At 39.9% G+C, this 24,739-nt stretch overlaps 1 protein-coding gene across 1 annotated transcript in view; it reads left to right on the forward strand.

The window, feature by feature from the left end:
* tspan7.L (tetraspanin 7 L homeolog) overlaps window positions 1-24,739 on the forward strand; it is a 68,906-nt gene that overhangs the window by 32,830 nt on the left and 11,337 nt on the right. The window contains 2 exon segments of the mRNA NM_001086823.1: window positions 12,284-12,472; window positions 13,070-13,144. Of these exon segments, the coding sequence (NP_001080292.1) occupies window positions 12,284-12,472; window positions 13,070-13,144 (264 nt within the window).

Here is a 24,739-nt window from a genome sequence, read left to right on the forward strand (position 1 = left end):
CATATTTCATATTCTTTGACACATTATTAAATTCTGGATTCAATCTGGAAAACTATACTTCTGAACAATGTTGGTCTCTATAAAAATCACATAAAACAGCTGATATGTAAAAGACTGCTTAATCTAAAAAATGAACTATTTTCGGAAAGTATGTGCCACTGGGTAATCCTAAATTAGGTATGGACTGCATCCAGGATTCGGTTCGGGATTCATCCTTTTTCAGCCTGGCAGAATCCGAATTTGCAAATGCAAACTAGGGGCGGGAGGGAAATTGCGTGACTTTTTGGCACAAAACAAGGAGGTGAAAAATGTTTTCTCCTTCCCACCCCTAATTTGCATATGCAAATTATGATTCGGTTCAGTATTCAGCTGAATCTTTCGCAAAGGATTCGGGGGTTCGGCCGAATACAAAATAGTGGATTCGGTGCATCCCTATCCTAAATAGAAAATTGCCATGTAAGCCTTTCGACACCCCTTTGTCGGTGTTACACTCCACGTGTGGTGCTTACCTGATGGCACGGGACAAACCTGAGCCACTCCGCAGTGGTATGGGAAGAGACTGGGTACCTGGTACTTACTAGCGCAGTGCCTCCACCTAGTGGGATCCGGAATGCACCTACGGGTGGCCCCACTAGGAAAACAGTAATAACACACACACAGTATTGGTTAAATTGAATAACGGTTTATCTAAAATAAATGAGCACCTAATACATGCAGCACTCCTAATTGGTGGCAATAGGGCCTCACTATCTAACTTGCTAGTGCAATCTGTCTATCTAACTAAAAGAAACAAAGTCTCTTAATGTCCTTTCAATAACAGTCTCTTTATTTTCAAGCGCTTCTTTAGGGTACTGTCCCTTTAAACAGGATAGCTCTCTGGCCTCTTTCACCATGCAGTTTTCTATGCCAGGCTTTCTTCTTTTGCCAGTATCTGTGAATTCCTTTTCCTGCCAGCCAGTCAATAGCTTCTGTGTCACTTCCTACTGCTCTGAACAGTTGGTTGCTAGGTAACAGCTTACAGCACACAGACACAGGCTCTGTGTTTGATCTCTGCTTACAGGGATAAGTGCAAGGGTTTTGCACTAATTCCCTACAGCCATTTTAAGTATTAAGAGCTGCCTCCTGGGACCATACAATTACTGTAACAGTGCACACAAACAAACCAAGGACAAACGTACATGTTAATTCACGAGACAATTAATGGACAACGTTCTGTCTTTTACTACTACACTTCGTCCCAGCCAACTTCTGCACTGAAATCCATTTTTCAAAAGACCAAACTAATTTTTTTTTATATTTAAATTTTGAAATCTGACATGGGGCTAGACATATTGTTAGTTTCTCAGTTGCCCCAGTCATGAGACTGCTACACTGCAAGTTGGAGTGATATCACTGTCCCTCCCTTAATCCCCCCCCCCACCCCCCAGGCAGACTAACAACAGAACAATGGCAAGGTAATCAGATAATAGTTTCCTGGTAGATATTAAAACAACAATCAATAGTAAAAACTCATATCCCACTGTTACCCCATTCAGTTAAATAGAGTAGGAGAAACACTAGTCAAAACAGAAAGCAGTTCCATAGTGCAGCACTGGCTGTTTCTGAAAGCACATCACCAGGCAAAATGACCTGAGATGGCAGAATACAAAGCAATATTACAACTGAAAAAAATACTAGTGTTGGATTAGGAATTTAATTTTATATGCAGAGTGAATTATTTGCAGTGTAAACAGTGTAATTTAGGAATAAAAAATACACCATAAAGATCATGACCGTATCCCTTTAACTTGCTAACAATGCAGTGCTGAAGGGAGAGGTGGCATCAGCCAATAGGGTATGTGCGTCGGTAACCCCTCTGTGTGAAGGTCCTCTCATAGATAGAAGTCAAGCAACATTAGCGGTGAATATCTTCACCAATTTCTATTTCTACTAATGGATGCAAATTGATATTTGCTCCAGGTAATGCTTTAAATGTAAAGAAGGCTGATTTTATCACTGCGAACTACCCCTTTAATGGGAACCAGTCACCTTAGGCATAGAGGCAGGACAGGTAATTACTTTCACTTTATATTCTGCACTTCCTAGATGTCACTGTACTTCTCAAATTCCCTTCCCTCCTTCACTATCTAATTTTGTAGCCAGTGCATGGGCATAGGAATCAGGTGCCTCATTCTGGCATAAAAAAGGGTTTTTGCATGATGCAATGCTTGCCTTAACAATAGTGTCCACAAAATGGCTCCTCCCTGCTTGCTGTGTTTGCGACTGGGCAGCAAAAAAAATGTAATCAATTTAATACATGGTAAGTAAAGTTTATTTTGCTTGACTAACATCATAAAATAAGATTTGGAATTAAGCCGTGATCATTCTATCCCAGGGGCTTCCACCTGTTCACACATGGATTGGCTCTTCTAGCCCCCAATCCTGTGCACCTTAACTTACTTCTGCTGCAATCTGGGTAGGGAGGACAGATGGTGAAGTGATGGAGGAGGGCAGGCAGGGATCGAGTCTTGGTTGGCAGGGCCCACTGTGTTTTTTCCCACTGGCCCAATTCAACTGGCCTAATAAAACTCTGGGAATTCCAGTTGTTGTAATTTTGGATGTGTGTCACATGCATTCATATTTTCTTTGCCTATGTAGGGTTAAACCTTCCAATACAATTAATATATAATTTATTTTTATAGTAAAGGACTAGCACCTAACAGTACTAGTGTCTGCCCTAGGCTGAGCATTTCCTATTTATTTCAGTGGGAAACAACTGCAGGGAAGGGGGACAGGTGCCCATGGCATTGGAGTAAGAATTCCTGTGATGAATGAATGTATGCTGTGCCTGATGTAGTAAGCAATTTTGTGTATTCACATACAGTCTGTGCTGTTTCTATTAAAGGTTTGGTTAATAGATGGGAAATTATTAGTAGTTACTCAAAATATCCTGAAATGTTTTATGTGGCAAGAATTCTGCACTTTTTTGTAGGTTTGAATAGGAATATAATATTACTGTATAGAACAATTCATAGTTTCTGTAGCCTGCACCTGCTGCTACTCAGCATTCTTTAAAAGCCTAATGTGTTGTGTGTTGGACAAGAAGTTTTATTTCTTCTTATTTTATTAAGCCTTCATCAGATATAAGCGAGTGCATAATTGTGCTCACTGTAAACTGGCACAAAGATCTGCATCGGATTGTTTATGGAACTGCATACATTTGGGTCAAGTTGCACCTGCTATTTAAAGGAAAACTATACCCCCAAATAATGTAGGTCTCTATACAAAGATATTGCATAAAACAGCTCATATGTAAAACCCTGCTTCATGTAAATAAACCATTTTCATAATAATATACTTTTTAAGTAGTATGTGCTATTGGGTAATCATAAATAGAAGATTGCCATTTTGAAAAATAAGGGCAGCCCCCTGGGATCATAAGATTCACTGTGCACACAAACATGCCAAACAAACAAATTTTACTTGTTAGGTCACATGAGCCAAATAACAGACAGAGTTCTGTCTTTTGCTTCAACACTTCTTCCTATTACAGTTAGAGCTGTAGTATTTCTGGTCAGGTGATCTCTGAGGCATACCTCCCAACATTTCGGAAGTAAAAAGAGGGAAAAATTTTTTTTTCCACAATTAGCGGAGTGAATTTTTACCATGCCCCTTTCTGTGGCCACGCCCCCTAATTACCATGTTCATTTTACAAAATTTGGCAGATTATGAAAGTTTGAAAATAATTCTCCTTATCTAAAAATTTTTTTTGTGTCTCAAAATTGTTACAAAGTATCTTATTTGCACCTGTTAGCTGTTTTATATTCTCTGCTGAAAGCCAATTAAGTTATAAACTTTGTTTCTTTTTGTGGCTGTTCAGTGCAGAGAGAATACAGACTTTTGAGTACAAATGAGGGACTGCAGGTTGAGCTATCAAAAGAGGGGCTGTCCCTCCGAAAATTGACAGTTGGGAGGTATGCTCTGAAGCAGCACAAAGACCATCACGAAATGGTGGTTTAAGGCAAGAGATGTAAAAGGACAATATTTTCTTTAGTATATATATCAGTTTGGTAAGATTCTTTAATATGTCACTTAATATGATATAAACTATCTGTTGCTTAAGTATTCATTTTGTGGGTATAGTTTTCCTTTAAGGAGTAGCACTTGATTAGGACACCATCTAAATTATATGCGATTCAAATGGCATGATATTGACCACCTATAAGGGCAGGCAGAGGCAGGTATTAAATAGAGGGCAACCTTGCCTTGGACTTTGCATTTCATAAACTAAGGTCGCTCATTTCTGATGCAAATTTGGATGGAGTGAGTTCACAAACATTGCATACCATTGTCATTTATGGTGCATGAAAGTAGCAACCTAGGGGACCCCATGGGTTCCCTCTATGGACTACAGCTTCCTCTTCTATTCTAAAAACATAAAGATAATAATAATCAGCAGAAAGTTCAAAATTACAGAAAGGTTGTCTCCCATACCCTCCCATTTTATCTAAATCCAAATTTTTAAAAATTATTTCCTTTTTCTCCAATAGTAAAACAGTACCTTGCACTTGATCCAAACTAAGATATAATTAACCCTTACTAGAGGCAAAACAATCCTATTGGGTTTAATTAATGTTTATATGACTTTAAGTAGACTTAATGTTTGGAGATCAAAATTACTGAAAGATTCATTATCTAATGGGTCCCATACCTACACAAATAGCTACTGTATGTTCACAATCTGTGTTCTATAACATTGAATGGAAATTTTATCTGCAGCTAACTCTGATAAAATCATAATGATAAAAGTAAATATGTTAGTACCTGTAAATTATAATTGTAATTTCCGAGCATTTAAAAAAAAAAAAAATCATTGCCCATAATATAGGTCTGACTGTGGCCGATTTAGTGAACAGCAGTATATCTTTAGTAATAGCAGAAAATGAGGAGGATGGGGATTAGAGGATCAGGTTAATCCCTATTTGGGCAGGATTTCTTATATTGTAAATACTGCTGTGTAAACACAGTGTGTTTGTCAGATAGGATTTATACTGCATCAGATTGTAATGACACATACATCATCGAATATAAAATAATTTCTGCATATAGTGGATCGGGAAATAAAAGAAGTTGACCCAGAAATTTATTTTTAGGCTAATGTCTCAAAGAGATGTATTATCAATGGCAATGCACATTTAAGGAAGAATATGGCCTGATGTCCTGCACAATTGCCCAATGCACATTGCCATTGTTTTCAAAATGACTTAAAGGGGACCTGTCATCTGAAAAAAATTGTTAAATTAATAATTAAACTATATAAATTATTTGAATCTTGTTTCCTTCGGTCTGGGAATTCATAATTATAGCAAGCAGCCAGAAGCCATTTTGTGGACGCTGTTAAGACAAGCCTTGTATCTACTCAAAATCTAGTTTGTGCACCATAATGGGAGACCATCCCCGTGATGTCCATTCCCATGTACTCCTCTGTACTCCGCATAGGTGGAAGACTCTGTTACACAGTTACACAATTAAATGGTAAAGAGAGAGGGGGAGTGCAGCGACCTCTAGTAAGTGCCGAATGGAAAGTGAAAGTAATTGCCTGCCACACCTCTATGCCTAAAGGTGGCCATAGACGTGCAGATTTTACCTTCATATCGGCCGAACGTTCGGTGCCCTTTCCCGACCTGCCACTTACCATTCAGATAAAATAAAGCAGCAAAGAGAACAAACCAGCCAATGTCCAGCCCGTCACAGCAATCGTGCAAAAGTATGGCTGACAAATTCTACTGGGAAGCTCACATATCACATATCGTCAGATCGGCAATGAAATCAGAGATATTATCGTCAACCGACAAATCTTTTAACCTGCCTGATCAGCCTAATGACCAATCTCCATGGGACGAAAAATGTCGGTACTCTCCACACATGGGCCGAAAATCATACGAATCGAGGATTCGTACGATTGGATCTTTGTGTCTGTGGCCAGCTTAAGGCATAGAAGAGGGGCAGACAATATTTGATTGACAGCTGAGACTTTGCATTTGCATTTACAACAGCTATTAATGCTTTAATAAAAAAAAGAATTTGGATTTCATGTTTAATTTGAATAGGACTTTTATTATACAGATTTTTATGTCTGGGTGACAGGTCCACTTTAAGCCCCCATGGTAGGTGGAAATCATTGACAAAACTTACCAGTTCCTAGCTTATGGAGATACACACTCATTAGAAGACATGTCACTAGGAATCAGGCAATGCTGTTCAGTCTGGCAAAACTTGTTACTTTTAAGCGAACTCTGAGTGTAGTTGTTTTATTGGGAGGATCTGATGCAATTTATTTTTTAGATCCCAATCCCAATACAGAATTTTGTACCGTAAGAATCCTTTTAGCATTGCTGTGTTTTCTGAATTTGTGTATTTGTCTATTCAGCACCTTGTAGACCGCTAACAAGTGGTTAAAGTCAGAATTAAATACATTTAGCAAATGTGGCATGTTAACCAAACTCATTTTACAATGTAGACCTATTTTTCTTTTAATAACCACAGATATTTCCCTGTCTGAGGCTTCAGACTTTTGCCGTCCTTTTGGTCAGCTGCAAGTTGGACAGGTTTCTGTTAGACAAAACATAATAAAAACCTTAAGTAGTATTAATATGGGACGCTTAAGGTACTGGCTTCAATTATATACGATTTTAGGTAGTGTCTGATTAAAGTTATATTTTAATTAAGAATTCCCCACAAATATGTCTTAAGTCTCACTCCATATAAGTTTTAAGATTTTGAGTGGCAGCCAGCGTCAAGTTAAAGACCGCTTTTGAAAGAGTTTGAGAATTTAAAAATTCATTTGAATCACTTAATCACGTGAAAATACAAACATCATTTTATCATGAGATCAGGCAGTTTGCAATAAATGGGGATTTTCAGGGGTGCTTTGTTGGAGTGGGCAGGGCACGCAGGAGTATATGAAGAAGCACAAACCCCCATCGCTTGTGGGACTTGGCATGGATTAGTTGTGGGAGTGGGCAAGTGGCTGTGAATTAGACCCACCTCTGGGTGCAAAACCCACAGGTTTCTGGCCTACCCACACATCCATGCAGCTTCTGCAGAAAATTGTCCAGTGGGGGGCAGGTAAGCTAATATCACATAGGGTAGCATGAAGATTAACTTTTCGTGACAATACAGTAGAGTACCTAATTATGCATAATATGGTAATAAATGAATACACTCCTAGCTCAATTCATTTTCATTTAGGAAAACATTTACAACTGTTATTGTTATTTAGTGCTAATCCTCTGTACTCTGCATAGGTGGAAGTTTTAGTTAAAAACTGATCTTCACATAATTCAGTTATCAGGAACATCCTAAGCCCTTCTACTAACATGGCAACAGCCAGTGAACACTACCTACTACCTGCATGTACTTAACTCAGCCAATCGTCTGCAAATGCTACAGGTAAGCTGCTGCTTACCAATTAACTTTATTACTGGAACTTCAGGCTTCCCTTCAAATCCTCCTTAGTCCCTTCTGATATCCCTGTGTGAGTAAAATATGTTACGTTTTGCCTTGGGGTAAGTATAAAAAACATTTTGTGTTGGTGGGAATCAAATTTACAAACAATTTTTTGGAACTAGTTGAAGAAGTCAGGGTGGGGCCACGGCCCCTTTTGCCCCTTTCTGCAGACACCCATGTGCACATCACTAGTCAGTGTTCCTTTGTGGAGAAAAGAATACACTGCCCTAGTGTATATCTTCCCATGCATCACTTTGGATTTTAGTATATCTCACAAAACTGTTTTAGAGGCAGCTAGGAAGCACAGTAAGATGGTCTCGCAATGCTGCTGTTGAAATTTGATTCACGCATTTTTGCAGAGGAGCACCCATCCAGGAAATAAACGTAGTAATTGAATTCACGGGGGGGGCAGTCGAACATATTGGCATAAAGTGAATTCTGCTTTCCTTGTCCTTTAAATCCAAGTGTTACAAAGACTTCATAGTCTAACCCCTAATTCAAGGATTTAGAGATGTTCTGTTTGTTTTTCATTAGGATATAATTGTTATCTTTATTTAAATTAGCAGTGCCACAGAACCATTCACTATTGCTACATAAACTGTTTAATCATTTGCTTTATTCCCTGTCCCAGTTGAGTTTACAATCTGATTTTCATACCACTTTTTCGAAAGATCATTTAGGATAGGGATTTTAATCTTAGGACTTCTTCGCGGCTGACTAGCTCAAACTATTGCAGATAGGTGTTTACAAGTGATGGAGGGCTGCAGGTTTGATTTCAGTGAATTAGAATGTCTCCCCAGCTTTATTTAAAGCTTGTATTTCATTTGTAAATTATTCATACCCAGTAAAAGCTTTTACCACGTTGTTCACCCTTAGCAGACAATACAGCATTCCCTACATTAGCACTAAGTCTCTTCAGATAAAATCAGTGAATGTGTATCCATTAATAATAGTGCACATAATACATACAAAGTATTCGCTAAATGTTTTTACAAAAACAAAGTCTTAGCAATCTCTATTTTGATTTTGGTATATATATTAAGATAAAGATGCTACAGGTATGTGATCCATTATCTGGAAACCCGTTATCCAGAAAGCTTGGAATTACAGAAAGGCTCCCATAGACTCCAATTAATCCAAATAATCCAAATTTTTAAAATTGATTTCCTTTTTCTCTGTTATAAAACAGTACATTGTACATGATCCAAACTAAGATATAATCAATCCTTATTGTAACCAAAACCAGCCTATTGGGTATATTTAATGTTTACATGATTTTCTAGTAGATTTAAGGTGTGAAGATCCAAATCACGGAAAGATCCTTTATATGGAAAACCCCAGGTCCTGAACATTCTGCATGACAAGTCCCATACCTGAAGTTTGGAATACAGTATAGTATAGTAATAACTTGAAATATTTCAAGGATGTAATAGTTGTTTCCTACATTTAGTGCATTAACTCAAGGGATGAAAACATAATTATGCCTCTTTATAGGTCCCTGGTAAGGCCTCATCTGGTGTATGCAGTGCAGTTTTGGACTCCAGCCCTTAAGAGGGATATAAATGAGCTGGAGAGAGTGCAGAGACGTGCAACTTAACTAGTTAGAGGGATGGAAGACTTAAATTATGAGGGTAGACTGTCAAGGTTGGGGTTGTTTTCTCTGGAAAAAAGGTGCTTGCGAGGGGACATGATTACACTTTACAAGTACATTAGAGGACATTATAGACAAATAGCAGGGGACCTTTTTACCCATAAAGTGGATCACCGTACCAGAGGCCACCCCTTTAGACTAGAAGAAAAGAACTTTCAGCAACGTAGGGGGTTCTTCACAGTCAGGACAGTGAGGTTGTGGAATGCACTGCCGGGTGATGTTGTGATGGCTGATTCAGTTAATGCCTTTAAGAATGGCTTGGATGATTTTTTGGACATACATAATATCAAAGGCTATTGTGATACTAAGTTCTATAGTTAGTATAAGTATGGATATATAGAATTTAATTAATAGTAGGGAGGGGTGTGTGTATAGATGCTGGGTTTTCATTTGGAGGGGTTGAACTTGATGGACTTTGTCTTTTTTTCAACCCAATTTAAATATGTAACTATGTACACAGACTGATCTAGATGTCAGCTTATTGACTGTGTATGGGCCCCCTGCTGGGCCTGACTGACCAATATCTGCCTGGAAATTAGCTAATTATCATTTGGACAGGTTTAAAAATCCCATTGGACAAAGAGCACATTGGAGTGTTGCTGTGGCCCTTGACTGGCAGACTAATGATTGCATTCGTTAACTTGGTTCTAAGCATGGGTGGCATTCAGTTGATATATTTCTTATCTTCGTCCCTGCTGAGCAGAATCCCTAAGTTTTATTAAAGGCAACTGTTAGAATTGATACAATAGTTGCTAATACTCCAGAGATACCACTGCATTTTGCTAAATGTAGCAAAATTGTAACGGTTTATAGGCTGCCCCTGAATTACTGAGCTGCAATATTGAAACACCAGAGACAGGTACATTCAACTTTATATTTAGACTTTGGAAAAACAGTAAAAAAAATAAAAATGGAAAACAATTGAAAAAAGTCTTTACAGTATTTCTGAAAACAACTCAACTGAAAAATTGATTGGAAGGTAAACAACCCCTTTAAAATTAGCTTGGTGTCAGTTGATGACTTCCCCATGAAAACAGAAATATCTCTATAACAGTAAATGAAAACATTTTAAAGGATGAAAACATTTTAAAGGATGAATAACAATTTACTTAAGGTCGAATATCGAGGGTTAATTAACCCTCGATATTCGACTGTCGAAGTTAAATCCTTCGACTTCGAATATCCATCGATATTTTAATCCATCGATCGAACGATTTTAATCCATCGATCAAAGGATTTTTGTTCGACCAAAAAAAAAAAAAAAAAGAAAGCCTATGGGGACCTTCCCCATAGGCTAACATTGACTTCGGTAACTTTTAGGTGGCGAACTAGGGGGGTCAAAGTTTTTTCTTAAAGAGACAGTACTTCGACTGTAGAATGGTCGAATAGTCAAATGATTTTTAGTTCGAAACGTTCAAATCGTAGTCGAACGTCGAAGTAGTCCATTCGATGGTCGAAGTAGCCAAAAAGAACTTTCGAAATTCGAAGTTTTTTTTCTTCTATTCCTTCACTTGAACTAAGTAAATGGGCCCCATAATAACAGAAATCACTACGAAATGGAGTACTGGTCTATGTGAAGATATATGTATGTTTGTGTGTATATATATTTATATATATATATATATAAGTTCTGAGAGTGCGGACCTTATTGGATTTGGATTGGATAAATATGTGGGATACTGCACCCAGGCATGTGAACCGAGTGTGCTGGCAACATGGAGGTTGTGTGTGTGTATATATATATATATATATATATATATATATATATATATATATATATATATATATACACAACCTCCATGTTATATGTGTGTATTATGTATGTGTGTATATATATATATATATATATATATATATATATATATACATATACATACATACACACATACAAAAAAATGCAGATCATGCCCAAATTTCAGTTAAAACTAGTTGGGTGCACAAAGTATAGCCAACCAGAACCTAATTGTTGCACACTTGAGACACTTTTAGTTACATGATTGTTACAAAGTATTTCGTAAGCTGACCACGGAGGTGTCCACGTGTCAATCCTAACTGTTATAAAAGACAGTATTTTGCTTGGGGGGAGAAAGGCCATACCTACCGAATAAAGAGAAAAGAAAAAAAATGTTGTTTTTTTTTTACATTTATGTTTGTATATGTCCAACCAGCACCAACAAATAAAGTACCATTTGGCAACAAATGTCCATATATCTTAAATGAGAAATAGTTTTATTCTGTAATTCTATGCAGAACCATGAATGACCTTTGACCCTGTTTTATCCCCTGGTTAAGTACTTGAACATTTGTATTCTACAGATTTTATTTGTAATTTGCTGTGGAAGTGTGTGCCCTCTCGCCCTATTACCAATTCAGTGGTTGAACCCACATCTACACAACAGGTTATAAGCTATAATCTAACAAACAGTTTGTAGTAGTGTAAGGTAATTTTTTTGTGATATTGATCCTTTTAGTATTTCCAGATGTGTTTTTTTTTTTTTAAAAAAAAATTGGCCTTGATGGAATATACTAATATACTATTTTATACTATGCTTGCTTAAGCAATTGTTTTTTTTGTATTTTTATTTAAGAATTTTCCAGTAAAAGTCTGTATGACTGTGGTTTGGAACATTTGGACAGTTCATCTCAGAATCCAGACATCTGAGTTTTGGCAGGGCAATTATCATAGACTTTGTACAGTGGAAAACTTTAAAATATTGTTCTGAGTAGAGCCATATACAAACACAGAGATTGCAAGTTACAGTGTTTTGTTTCGCTCTAAATGTAGCAAAAGTATAATCTTTCACACCACTACTCATCCATAAAATTATTGGGTCTGGGTGCCATGGCCCAGGACCAGTAACTTGGGGTGAGTTAATGCACGCTCACAGAACTCCAGAAAAAGATGCTTTATTCAGCAGAAAACAAGTAGTCCGACACATTTGCAAACTTAATCAGAATTACGGATTGCTAGACTGGATTGTGAGCTTGCATAGTTTTGCTCTTTAGCAGCAAAACCAGCATGCTTTTTTCTCGCCTTAAATCCCCTGTAAGTGTTTAGTTCATTATATCAAGAGTATACCTGTATGTGTACCAGGCTTGTACCTGACTTCTTTCTCATTAGTTTTATAATTTGCTTTCTTTTAGATCACAGGAGTTATCCTTCTATCAGTCGGTGTTTGGGGAAAGCTCACCTTAGGCACCTATATATCCCTCATTGCTGAAAACACTACAAATGCTCCTTATGTCCTTATTGGAACTGGAACAACAATCATCGTCTTTGGCCTTTTTGGGTGCTTTGCTACCTGTCGTGGGAGCCCATGGATGCTAAAACTGGTATGAACAATTTTCTTCCTTCAAATGAAAAACTGCATGGTAACCTGCCATACTGGAAGCACTAAATGCAATGCTAATTACCATTTAAAAGAAAAAGATTAAAGGAAATATTACAGTGATATATTTAATCTCATATAGGGGTCAGTACAAGTAGGATCAAAATGGTTTTTCAAAATGGTAAAGCCAGATTTTCATAATTGTGAGCATTTTGTCATCCAAACATTCTGTTGCTGCATCGGGACTTAAAAATAATGCTTAAAATCTTCTCCCATTCAAAATGAAGTGGAATTCCTGATAAGCACAGTGCTACATTTTCAGACCATATCAGCCTGTCATTTGTTAGGATTGTGCATTTTATGATGCTTTTTATTCACTTCGAATGGCGATTTAGAGTGCTTTGTTCTCCTCCCACAGAGCTAAAAAAAAGGTGGTTATCAAAACCTGTCTGTTTTTTTTTTTTTTTTTTTGGATTATTTTTATTCAACATTTTGTAAAAAGCTTTTGTTAAAAAAAATTATTGCTTTAAACTTGTGAACTGTTCCACACATGGAATTTATAATAGACTTTTAATGTAACATTTTTTAATCTATTTTGCAGTATGCAATGTTTTTATCCCTGGTGTTCTTGGCTGAGTTGATTGCTGGCATCTCTGGTTTTGTGTTTCGCCATGAGGTAAGTGAAAAAGCTTGGAGATTCTTGGTATTGAAAGATAATCTAAGTGACAAGTGTATGTTTCTTAATGCTTTGGATAAAAAACTCTTAAGCACTCTTTTACAATAGCTTTTTTTATGGGTTTTTAATCCCATTAAAATGCAGTGCACAGTGAGTTTGTCCATAGTTTGTCTGCACTATGCTGTGCATATATTCCTTTGCACTTCTTGCCCACAATGAACTTAAGTACGAGTAAACCTGAACCCAAGACCTGACCAACCGGTATGCGTAGGACTCTATGTACAACAAGAAAAAGAAAAAAAAAAAGAGTATGAAAGGTATGTGTATAAGTTAGGTTCCCTGGATGGGCTACTTACTCCCCCCAGAATCACCCCAATACTGTCCTGTTTGCTTACCTGTTCAGAAAAAGCAGAGTAATGCAGCAAGGTTGGTGAGCATGTTGAAGCCTGGTCCAGACCAGACCAGGCTGCGCAGGCTCTACATTCCTTGGAAGAGAAGATTAAGCTGTAGAAAATGTCACTCACCAACCCCACAGTGGAGTTCTCGGTTGGGAGGCCTGTCCACAGCTACTAACTTATTTACATAGTTCTATACATAAATAGGATGTAGAAGTTGATGTGGGTGGTATCAAAAGACATTGGCTCCAAGAGAAACAAATAACATATATATATTGTAGAGTTGTAGTGAGGTGCAAAGGAATAAAGGGCTTTAAGAGTTAGTAGATGGTTTTTGTTATCCTTAAGTTAAAGTTATCCTTTGCTTGACAGGGAGCATGATAATAATTTGAACAGGGGAGGGGCAAGTTCTATCATAGGGGAGAGCAGGACAATTCTAGCAGACTGTGAGACCAGTTAATAGTAAGCTCTCGTAGTCTAGGCCACATGGGATGAGCGCATAGAAGAAAAATAGACAGATATTTGGAATAGTATGTAGGAAAAGCTACAGGTTGCCAGTGATATTAATACAGTTAGAGAAGGAAAAGGGAAGAGTAAGATTAGCATTAAACAACATGTGACTTAAAAGGGTTAATGAACATGAAGTCCTTACAAATCGTAAAATGGAGATACAACGCCAGTTTTTGTTGGAAAGATCAGTCCTGTTTTAGTTAGGTTCATTTTGAGGTGATTTTGATTAATTCAGGAGAAAATGACTCAAGGCAGGTAGGAAACTAATTCTGGGAAGGTTTTACAAATTCTGGATATCATCAGAGCCAAGTACAGTTGTAGAATTGTGCTGGTTGAAAGCCTGGTTAATGGTGTAAGAAAGTTAGTAATAGAGGATAACAAGATGTTAGGATAACAGGGTGTATGAGGTTATAGGGTCAGGTGGGGTCGAAGTGTTGCCTTTTTAATAAACAAACTTGACACAGGCCTGTTTAAATGAAGAGAAGAGAGCAACCCTTTTACAAAAGAATATTGTTTATATTCCCATCCGAATAAGACCTATTCCAGAATTGATTACTTATTTTGCTCACAACAACTGGCTATGAACATGCAAAAAGTTACCATAACTTATTGCTCATGGTCTGATCATTCCCAGGTAAGAACAACTTTTAAAAGCTTATCCAGTGGCGTAACTACCGGGGGAGCAGGGGGTGCGATTGGGCCAGGGCCCGCACCCCCTCAGGGCCCCCCCGGCAGCTTGCGCACCACTGTGTTTTTACCTAATGCGGCTGTAAATACAGCAGTTTCAGGGTGTATGGAGGGGGGCAGGGCCCGGCTGCACGTCCCGCGCCAGGGCCCGCCCCCCTCTAGTTACGCTGCTGAGCTTATCTGTACAAACTGGCAAAAACTATGGAGATTTAATGAATCTTTGCTTAACATACCAAATATAGTATCTGAACTTGAAACTGAATTGAACAATGTAATTGAACAAATGTAACAAACGAGGTTGAAATGTCAGTAATATGGGAAGCACATAAAGCCTACATGAGAGGTATAATATTGAAAGTAGGAAGCTCAAGGAAAAAACAAAGGGGAAAATTAATAACGGATCTTACAAACTAAATTCGCTCCCTAGAGCAAATCAATATAAACAACCCTTCGCTATTGAACACAAAAAATTAAAACAAAAGACACCAAACTAAATATGTGTCTAATGAATGAAGCAGAAAAGAAACTTAGTTGGACTAAACAAACATTTTATCAAAAGGATAATAAGGCCAACACTCCTGGCTAACAAACTGAAGGGTAAGACAGGATTTATACCTATACAAAAATGTATAAACTTAGAAGGCAACCCCGCTGCACACCCACAAGATATAGTAAATAGATTTCAGGTATTTTACCAAAAGTTTTATGAACAAACACAAACAATCTCAAACAAAGTGTAGAACATACCTACAACAATTAGCCCTCACACCACTAACAATGGGCCAACAAGAATACATGGCAAAATCAATTACAATTGATGAAATACAAACCGCAATAAAAAACTTTAAAAACTCTAAAGCACCAGGCCCAGATGGCCTAAGTGCAAAATACTACAAAACCTTTATAAAGATATTAGCACCTCCGTTATGCTCTCATTTTGCTGGTATAGGAAAAAAGGACAATTTCTGCCCGGATACATTAAGTGCTTATATTTCTGCTATCCCTAAACCAACAAAGGATCCTACCAATAGGCCAATGTCACTTCTTAATCTTGATCTAAAAATTCTTGCTAAGATATATGCAACTAGAATATATAATTTCATAACAAGTATTATACATAAAGATCAAGTTGGCTTTATGCCTACCAGTCAAGCTAGTGACAATGTGCGGAGGGTAGTGAATTTATTATGTACGGCCAGGGAAAGGGGCACACAGATGGTGTCCCTTTCACTGGACCTAGAGAAAGCATTCAATTCCATTTCTTGGCTTTACCTAAAAGAAATTCTGATACAATATCAATTTCCTATGAGCTTCCTAAATCATGTGTTTGTTATGTACTGTAATACATGTGCTAAAATTAAATATATGAATTTCACATCGGAACCTATTCCTATACAAAGGGGTACAAGACAGGGCTGTCCCCTCTCCCCACTTTTATTTGCCCTATGTATTGAGCCTCACAGTCAAGCTATCAGACAGTGTATTGATATCTCAGGCCTAACTGTTGGTAATATTGAATATAAATGCTGCCAATATGAAGTTGACATACTACTAACAATAACAAAACCAATGGCCTCTCTACCCAACTTATATGGAGTTCAAGACCTATTTAGTAAAAATTCTGGACTTTCTGGTAATCCAGCTAAATCTACAGCATTGGGAAGCAATCTACCACCACCTTTAAATACCTCTTAAAAGATCTTGAAACCTGGGGTAAATAATATATCATGGTTTGGCAAGGCCTCATCTTAAAAAACGGCAATCTTACCACACCTACAAATCCTATATTTGTTCCAAACTGTGCCAAGCTCTCCACCACCGTCATTGATTGACAAATTACAAAAAGTGAGTCAGAAGTTCCTCTGGGGTAAAATCAAACCAAGGACTGCAAAAGCAATTGTATTTCGACATTGAATACAAGGTGAACTGGGAGTCACAAACTACACCAACTTCTTCCACACCACAGTACTATACAACTAACTAAATGGCACATACTGGAAAATCCTCCAGTGTGGGTGGAGATAGAAAATGCACTTTACTCATCATTAAACCTACAACATGTTTTATGGATGGACAAAAATTCCCGACCCCCTACAAATCATCAGTAATACAATTCTCTCTAAAATCCTGGGACAAGATTACATATAAACACAAGCTTATATCACCACATACCCCAGCTTCTCCACTTTTTTGCAATCCTAAATTTCCACCTGGTATGTCCGCACTGCAATTTAAATGGTGGATTGACAATGGATTTACTAAGATTTATCATCTAATACAAGACAACTTTACTGACTGGCATACCTTTCAACAAAAACACCGGGTTCCAGATATAGAACAATTTTGATTCTGCCAAATAAGTCACTATATAAAGTAACTGGATATGGACCTACTTACACGATCCAACACACTATATGAAACATACTGTTTAAAATATCCCTCATCTAGGAGATTGATTGGGCCATTGTATATCTACCTAACCAATACTATACCTATAATGGAACTCAAATATATCCAAGATTGGACACAGGAACTCCAACTAGATATGGAAAAAACTTACTGGATACAAACAATAGAACAAACCAATTATAGGTTTCTCAACATATACGCCAAGGAAACCAGCTACAAGGTACTAAGTAGATGGTATATGGTAGCTGCCCGTAAAGCACAATGGGATCTCAATATCAATCCACATTGCTTTAGAGCAGTGATCCCCAACCAGTAGCTCGTGAGCAACATGTTGCTCTCCAACCCCCTGGATGTTGCTCCCAGTGGCCTCAAAGCAGGGGCTTATTTTTGAATTCCAGGCTTGGAGACAAGTTTTGGTTGCATAAAAACCAGGTGTACTGCCAAACAGAGCCTCAATGTAGGTGTCAGGGCCCGAAGGCTCTGTTGTAGTGTGGACCAAGGAGGAGACAACAACACCAAGTTCGCGGTACAAAAGGATTTATCAGAAGAATAGTCGTAATCAGGCAAATGGTCAGTACAGGCAGCAAGGATCAGAATCGATGAAAACAGGCAAGAAGTCGGTACACGAATAAGCAGAATATCAAGAATCACACCCAGGAACTATACAAGATAGACCTATAATTGGGCAAGGACAGAAAGGGCAATTGGAAATAAATAGTCCAAAATTGGCGCCAAAACTTGATGCAGTGACGTCATGACGCCGACGCCGGCGTCCTCCCGTTGACGTCCTGACGCCGACGCACATTCTGACGCCGGCGTCCAATCCTGGGGCGACACGTTTCTGACGCAGTCATATTACGACCAGGAAGAGCCGCATGGTGGAGCAGGAGGTCGTCATCTTGGATGTCCCGTGGGGTAAGTTCTTCACTTTCCATTACAGTACCCCCCTCCTTAGGGGGGGCCTCAGGACCACCGAGGCTAGGGGAAGAAGGAAAAAGTCTGTGGAACTTACGAACCAGGACAGGTGCATGTACGTCCGAGCTTTTCACCCAAGAACACTCCTCTGGACCGAACCCCTTCCACTCGATAAGATATTGAAGAGAGCCCCTGGAAATACGAGAGTCCAAGATTCTTTTGACTTCAAATTCCTTGTGATCGTCAACCAAAACAGGAGCTGGAGAGGAAGAAGAAGAGGGGCAAGACATAGCAGGTTTAAGCAGGGAAAAATGAAAAACATTAGGTATCCGCAGCTCAGGAGGAAGTTGAAGACGAACAGCCACAGGGTTGATGATTTCGATGATAGGGAAGGGGCCGATGAATTTAGGACCAAGCTTGGGTGTAGGAATCTTGAGACGAATGTTGCGAGTGGAAAGAAAAACTTTATCACCAGGACTGTATGGAGGGGAAGAAATCCTTCTTTTATCAGCAAACTTTTTCTGCACCAGGGAACTCTTCTCTAAGTTTGCTGCAGTAGCATGCCAAATAGCCAACATGTGAGCAGCTTGGTCATTGGCCGCAGGCACATTGGTAAGAAGAAAATCTTGGGAAAAAGCCAAAGGATTGAGACCATAAACACAGAAGAAAGGAGACTTTTGGGAAGAAGAATGCAGAGCGTTGTTGTGGGCAAATTCAGCCCAGGGAAGAAGATCCGACCAATCATCCTGGCACAAGGACACATGACAACGAAGAAACTGTTCCAAAGCCTGATTGACCCGTTCTGCGGCTCCATTAGACTGTGGGTGGTAGGCAGAAGAAAATTGAAGGGAAATGTTAAGAGCTTTGCAAAGAGATCTCCAGAACTTGGAAATAAACTGGGAACCCCGATCAGACACAATCTCGGCAGGAAACCCGTGGAGACGAAATATATGTTTGATGAAAAGTTCAGAGAGTTCGGGAGCAGAAGGCAGTTTCCGAAGAGGCGTGAAGTGAGCCATTTTGCTGAATCTGTCGATCACCACCCAGATGACAGTGTGACCAGACGAAACAGGGAGATCGACAATGAAATCCTTTGCCAGGTGAGTCCAAGGTCGAGATGGAATGGGAAGTGGCAAGAGTAAACCCTTGGGGGGGAATGTCCGGACTTGGAAACAGCACAAGTGGAACAGGACAAAACAAAGTCTTTGACATCTTTCCTTAGGGACGGCCACCAGACCAGACGAGACAGAAGCTCGGTTGTCTTCTTAATCCCTGGATGACCGGCCTGTTTGGAACTGTGAGATTGGGATAAAATGGCATGACGAAATTCCGGAGGGACAAAGGCAACACCAAGAGGAGTCTCTACAGGAGCCGAAGACTGAGCAGAAAGTAACTGAGAGGCACAGGAGGGAAACAAGGCAGCAATAATCTTGGTAGAGGGCACAATGGGTACAGGATCTTCGGGGCAGGAATCTTCAGGAGCAAATCTTCTGGACAGAGCGTCAGCCTTCCTGTTTCTGGAGCCAGGACGAAATGTGATAATAAAATTAAAACGAGAAAAGAAAAGTGCCCACCTGGCTTGCTGGGGATTGAGGCGCTTGAGGGATTGAATAAATTCAAGGTTCTTGTGGTCGGTAAAGATTGTCACCGGAATAGAAGAACCCTCAAGCAAATGTCTCCATTCTTCCAAGGCCAAATTAACGGCAAGTAGCTCCCGATTGCCTACATCATAGTTCTGCTCAGGGGAAGAAAAATTTTTGGAGAAAAAGGCACAAGGGTGGAGTTTACTGTCAGAAGAAGATCTTTGAGATAGAACTGCTCCAGCTCCTACATCAGAGGCATCGACTTCAATGAAGAAGGGTTGAAGGGGTTCAGGGTGTCTAAGAATTGGAGCAGAAGAAAAGGCTTCCTTGAGGGTCTTGAAGGCTTCGAGAGCTTGAGGGGGCCAGCGTTGAGGTTTATTCCCTTTACGGATCAGAGCAAGGATTGGATGGATCTTGGAAGAAAAGTTTTTGATGAATTGTCTATAACAGTTGGCGAAGCCAATAAATCTCTGAACTGCCTTGATGCTGGTAGGAAGGGGCCAATCCAGAATTGCAGAAACTTTGGCGGGATCCATCTTAAAACCTTGTGGAGAAATGATGTAGCCAAGAAAAGGAATGGAAGAAACTTCGAAGGTGCATTTTTCCAATTTGGCAAAGAGATTGTTTTTCCTCAACCTGGAAAGAACTTCACGCACTTGGCAACGATGATCAGAAAGGTTTTTGGAAAAAATAAGAATGTCGTCTAAGTACACGACCACACACTGTCCCAAAAGATCACGAAAAATGTCATTGACCAATTCTTGGAAGACCGCAGGAGCATTGCAAAGACCGAAAGGCATGACGAGATACTCGTAATGGCCATCACGAGTATTAAAAGCGGTCTTCCATTCGTCTCCCTCACGAATCCGAATAAGATTGTAGGCCCCTCGTAGATCCAACTTAGTAAAGAAACTAGCCCCCTTGAGCTGATCAAAAAGTTCAGAGATGAGAGGAAGAGGATATCTGTTCTTTACGGTGATTTCATTTAACCCCCTGTAGTCAATGCAGGGCCGCAGACTACCGTCTTTCTTTTCAACAAAGAAGAACCCTGCTCCGGCAGGGGCGGTAGAAGGACGAATAAAACCTCTCTGAAGATTCTCCTGGATATAAGACTTCATAGCAGAAGTTTCGGAGGGAGAAAGCGGATAAGTGCGACCTCGGGGAGGCATGGAGCCGGGTAAAAGTTCGATAGGACAATCATAGGGACGATGAGGTGGGAGAGTCTCAGCGGACTTCTTATCAAAGACATCGGAAAAGGCTTGGTACACAGGAGGGAGAGAAGAACTTGAAGAAACTTTGACAACAGGAACAGCAGGTAAACAGTTGTGTACACAAAATGGACTCCAACGGGAAATTTGAGAAAAGGACCAGTCAATGACCGGATTATGAACACACAGCCAAGGCAATCCCAGGACAACGGGAGTTGAAGGGCAATCGATAAGAAGAAAAGACAGTCTTTCCAAATGCATAGTGCCCACCTTGAAGGAGAGTTCCTGAGTAGACTGCGAGATGATGGCAGAAGAAAGGGGACGATCATCAATCGCCAGGACTCGAACAGGGGTTGCCAAGGGTTGGAGCGGAATGGCATGGTTATCAGCAAAGGCACGATCCATGAAGTTGCCAGCAGCACCAGAATCGAGGAAAGCCTGAGAAGGGATCTTCTTGGAGCCGAACTGGATTTGAACAGGAAGAAGAAAGCGTTGAGCAGAGGAATGGGGAGGAGAACAAATTCCACCCAGGTAAGTCTCCCCAAGCTTACCTAGGTTTTGGAGTTTCCCGGCTTCACTGGGCATTCCTGGGCGAAGTGGGCTTTTCCCCCACAGTAGAGGCATAACCCAGCGGCCCTTCTTCGGAGCTTCTCCTGTTCGTAAAGGCGTGCCCGCCCGATCTGCATTGGTTCTTCAGGTGGTAAAGAAGAAGTAGCAGGTGCCGCAGGAGGAGGAGGAGAAAGGTTGGAAGCCGGACTGGGAAGTAAGGGTCTTTGGAAGCGTGGAGCCAGGGTGGGTTGGTAGCTGGAAAACTTCCTAGCACGCTCCCTGTCAAGTTCGACTTGGAACTCCCTCTGTCGGGTGTCAACCTTCACAGCCAACGCAACAAGGTCCTCCCATCGAGAAGGAATCTCACGAGATACAAGATCGTTCTTGATGCGCATCGCCAGGCCATTGTAGAAGGCAGCATGGTATCCATCATTATTCCACGAAGTTTCTGCCACGAGAGTTCGGAATTCGATGGCATATTCCGGAACAGAACGAGTCCCTTGCTGCAGCTGGAATAAACGAGCCGAGGCAGAAGTAGCCCGACCTGGAGCATCGAACACCGTGCAAAGGTCCCGGATGAAGGCCTTGGCATCGTCGATTACCGGATCTTCCTTCTCCCAAAGAGGAGAAGCCCACTCCAGAGCTTTCCCTTGCAGGCGGGTGATAATATAGCCCACTTTAGCTCGCTCCGAGACAAACTGACCTGGAAGCAGGGTGAATTGGATCTCACACTGGTTGATGAAACCACGGCATGATTCCGGATCACCGCTATACAGAGGAGGTGCAGGGATGCGAGGTTCGGAAACCTGGAGCGGAGTAGCAGGAACCGGCATAGGGACTGGAGCCACAGGAGATAAAGCAGATAATTTCTCCAGGATTGCTTCAAGTGCCTGGCCGAAGTGGGTTTGCTGGGCTTCATAGGTGTGCATACGGGAAGCCAATCCACGAACGGCTCTGCCGACATCAGTAGGAACTTGGGGCTCCTCAGAGGGGTCCATGGCCCAATTATACTGTCAGGGCCCGAAGGCTCTGTTGTAGTGTGGACCAAGGAGGAGACAACAACACCAAGTTCGCGGTACAAAAGGATTTATCAGAAGAATAGTCGTAATCAGGCAAATGGTCAGTACAGGCAGCAAGGATCAGAATCGATGAAAACAGGCAAGAAGTCGGTATACGAATAAGCAGAATATCAAGAATCACACCCAGGAACTATACAAGATAGACCTATAATTGGGCAAGGACAGAAAGGGCAATTGGAAATAAATAGTCCAAAGTTGGCGCCAAAACTTGACGCAGTGACGTCATGACGCCGACGCCGGCGTCCTCCCGTTGACGTCCTGACGCCGACGCACATTCTGACGCCGGCGTCCATTCAGTCGCCGGCGACCAATCCTGGGGTGACACGTTTCTGACGCAGTCATATTACGACAAGGAAGAGCCGCATGGTGGAGCAGGAGGTCGCCATCTTGGATGTCCCGTGGGGTAAGTTCTTCACTTTCCATTACAGTAGGTTGACAATCCACATAGGGGCTACCAAATGGCCAATCACAGCACTTATTTGGCACCTGAGAACATTTTTTATGCTTGTGTTGCTCCCAATCTCCTTTTACTTCTGAATGTTGCTCACGGGTTCAAAAGGTTGGGGACCCCTGCTTTAGAGGCTGCTCTGATATGGGCACCATGAGTCATATTTGTTGTTGTAATCTGTTATGGTTTGTTTACTTACCAAAAATACTTATATTCCCATAATGCAGATACAACTTGGTTATATTATGACATAATGAGCAACCAGATTTGGCTGGTTACCCATGTGGAAAAAAACAAATTTATTAAAAAAGGGAAAAAATAGGAAAAAAAGAGTCTAAAACTTGGATTATAGAGAACTTTATTTAATACAATGTAATTGAAATGAAAATGTGCAGTAAAACATTTCATGCAATACATGTATAAAGGTAAATTAAGACATAATTGGGATAATATACCATGTAAGCTGACAATACTCAATAAAAAAACAAATGTTATAAAAAAAATCATTCTAAACAGATTACTGCTTTACATTGAAATAATTTTTACAGATGTACTTGTGGATTATGGAAAGGAACGGGAGATATTGCTGATGTCTGCAGTATAATAATAAAAAAAATGGGTTCGCCATTTAAATATATGGGATGTTCTTAGGAATATGAGTGTGTTTGCCATCTCCTTGTTCTCATGAGGAAACTCTACTCTTGACAAAGCCCACAGTGACTATGAAAAATTGAGAAACAAATTGGCAAAACCGTTCGATAAGGCTGTAAACGATCGCCATACTTAATCCTATATGTTGAATATATAATGAGAGAAGAAAGAAAATGATCAAGGATTCAAGATTTGTAGAAAGAAAATCAACAGCCTTCAATATGCTAATAATGCCCTTGAATACCCTTTAAAAGAAAGTGTAAAGGAAAAGACAGACAATTTTAGAGTTGATGGAGAAGATGAACATATAAAACCGGCATGATTGGAAGAAGAGGATCAAGGATTCAAGATCTGTGGAAGGAATATCAACAGTGTTCTTTCTGTATGCTAATATTACACTTGAAGACCCTTATAAGGAAAGTTTAAAGATAAGAAAGACAATTGTAGAATTGACAATGAAGACATAAAAGCTGTTAGCCATCATTCATCAGTTGTATAAAACAAAGAATCTGGCAGTTAAATAGTATGACAGAATGCCAGTACTGATATTTCCACAGAATCAAATATCAGGGCTGCTCTGTGGTATTTTCTTTGAACATTTGTGGGTGTGGAAGCTGGACAGTGAAGTTTTATGACAGGAAACATATTGATGCTTTTAAATATTGGTGTTGGTAAAGACATCTAAGAATACAGAGGATAACAAGAAATGTATACATGACCATATAATACCTGACCCAAAGCTGTCTCTTATTAGATGTTTTATGAAATATCTCTTGCTGAACTAGTGTTCAGAGTGAAGTACCCCCTTACACTCTTTATTTTTACATTTTTATTTGGTATCCTCTCTTAGCTGGTGATACTGAAGAAATAGTTTCCATGCTGGCTGTTTCCATTTTTCAGAGCGATTTGACTAAACTGGGGAACTTGGCAGCAAACTGGCAAATGAGGCTCAAATTTAATTTGTAATAACTAGTCGTTCCACTCCTGCCTGTCTTCTACTTGGGCAAAATAAAAAGAGAAAGAGATCACAGAGGACCAAAATGTAGATGCATTTGCGAACGCCAGCTTGCTGTGCGAATGTGCGAACGGCAGCGTGATGCACCACATCATGTTTTTCTTTTAGGGCTGGCCCGATCGAGGGAGTGGGTCTGGGCCGGCTGG

The sequence above is a fragment of the Xenopus laevis genome, chromosome 2L (assembly GCF_017654675.1).
Source record: "Xenopus laevis strain J_2021 chromosome 2L, Xenopus_laevis_v10.1, whole genome shotgun sequence".
NCBI classification, from domain to species: domain Eukaryota; kingdom Metazoa; phylum Chordata; class Amphibia; order Anura; family Pipidae; genus Xenopus; species Xenopus laevis.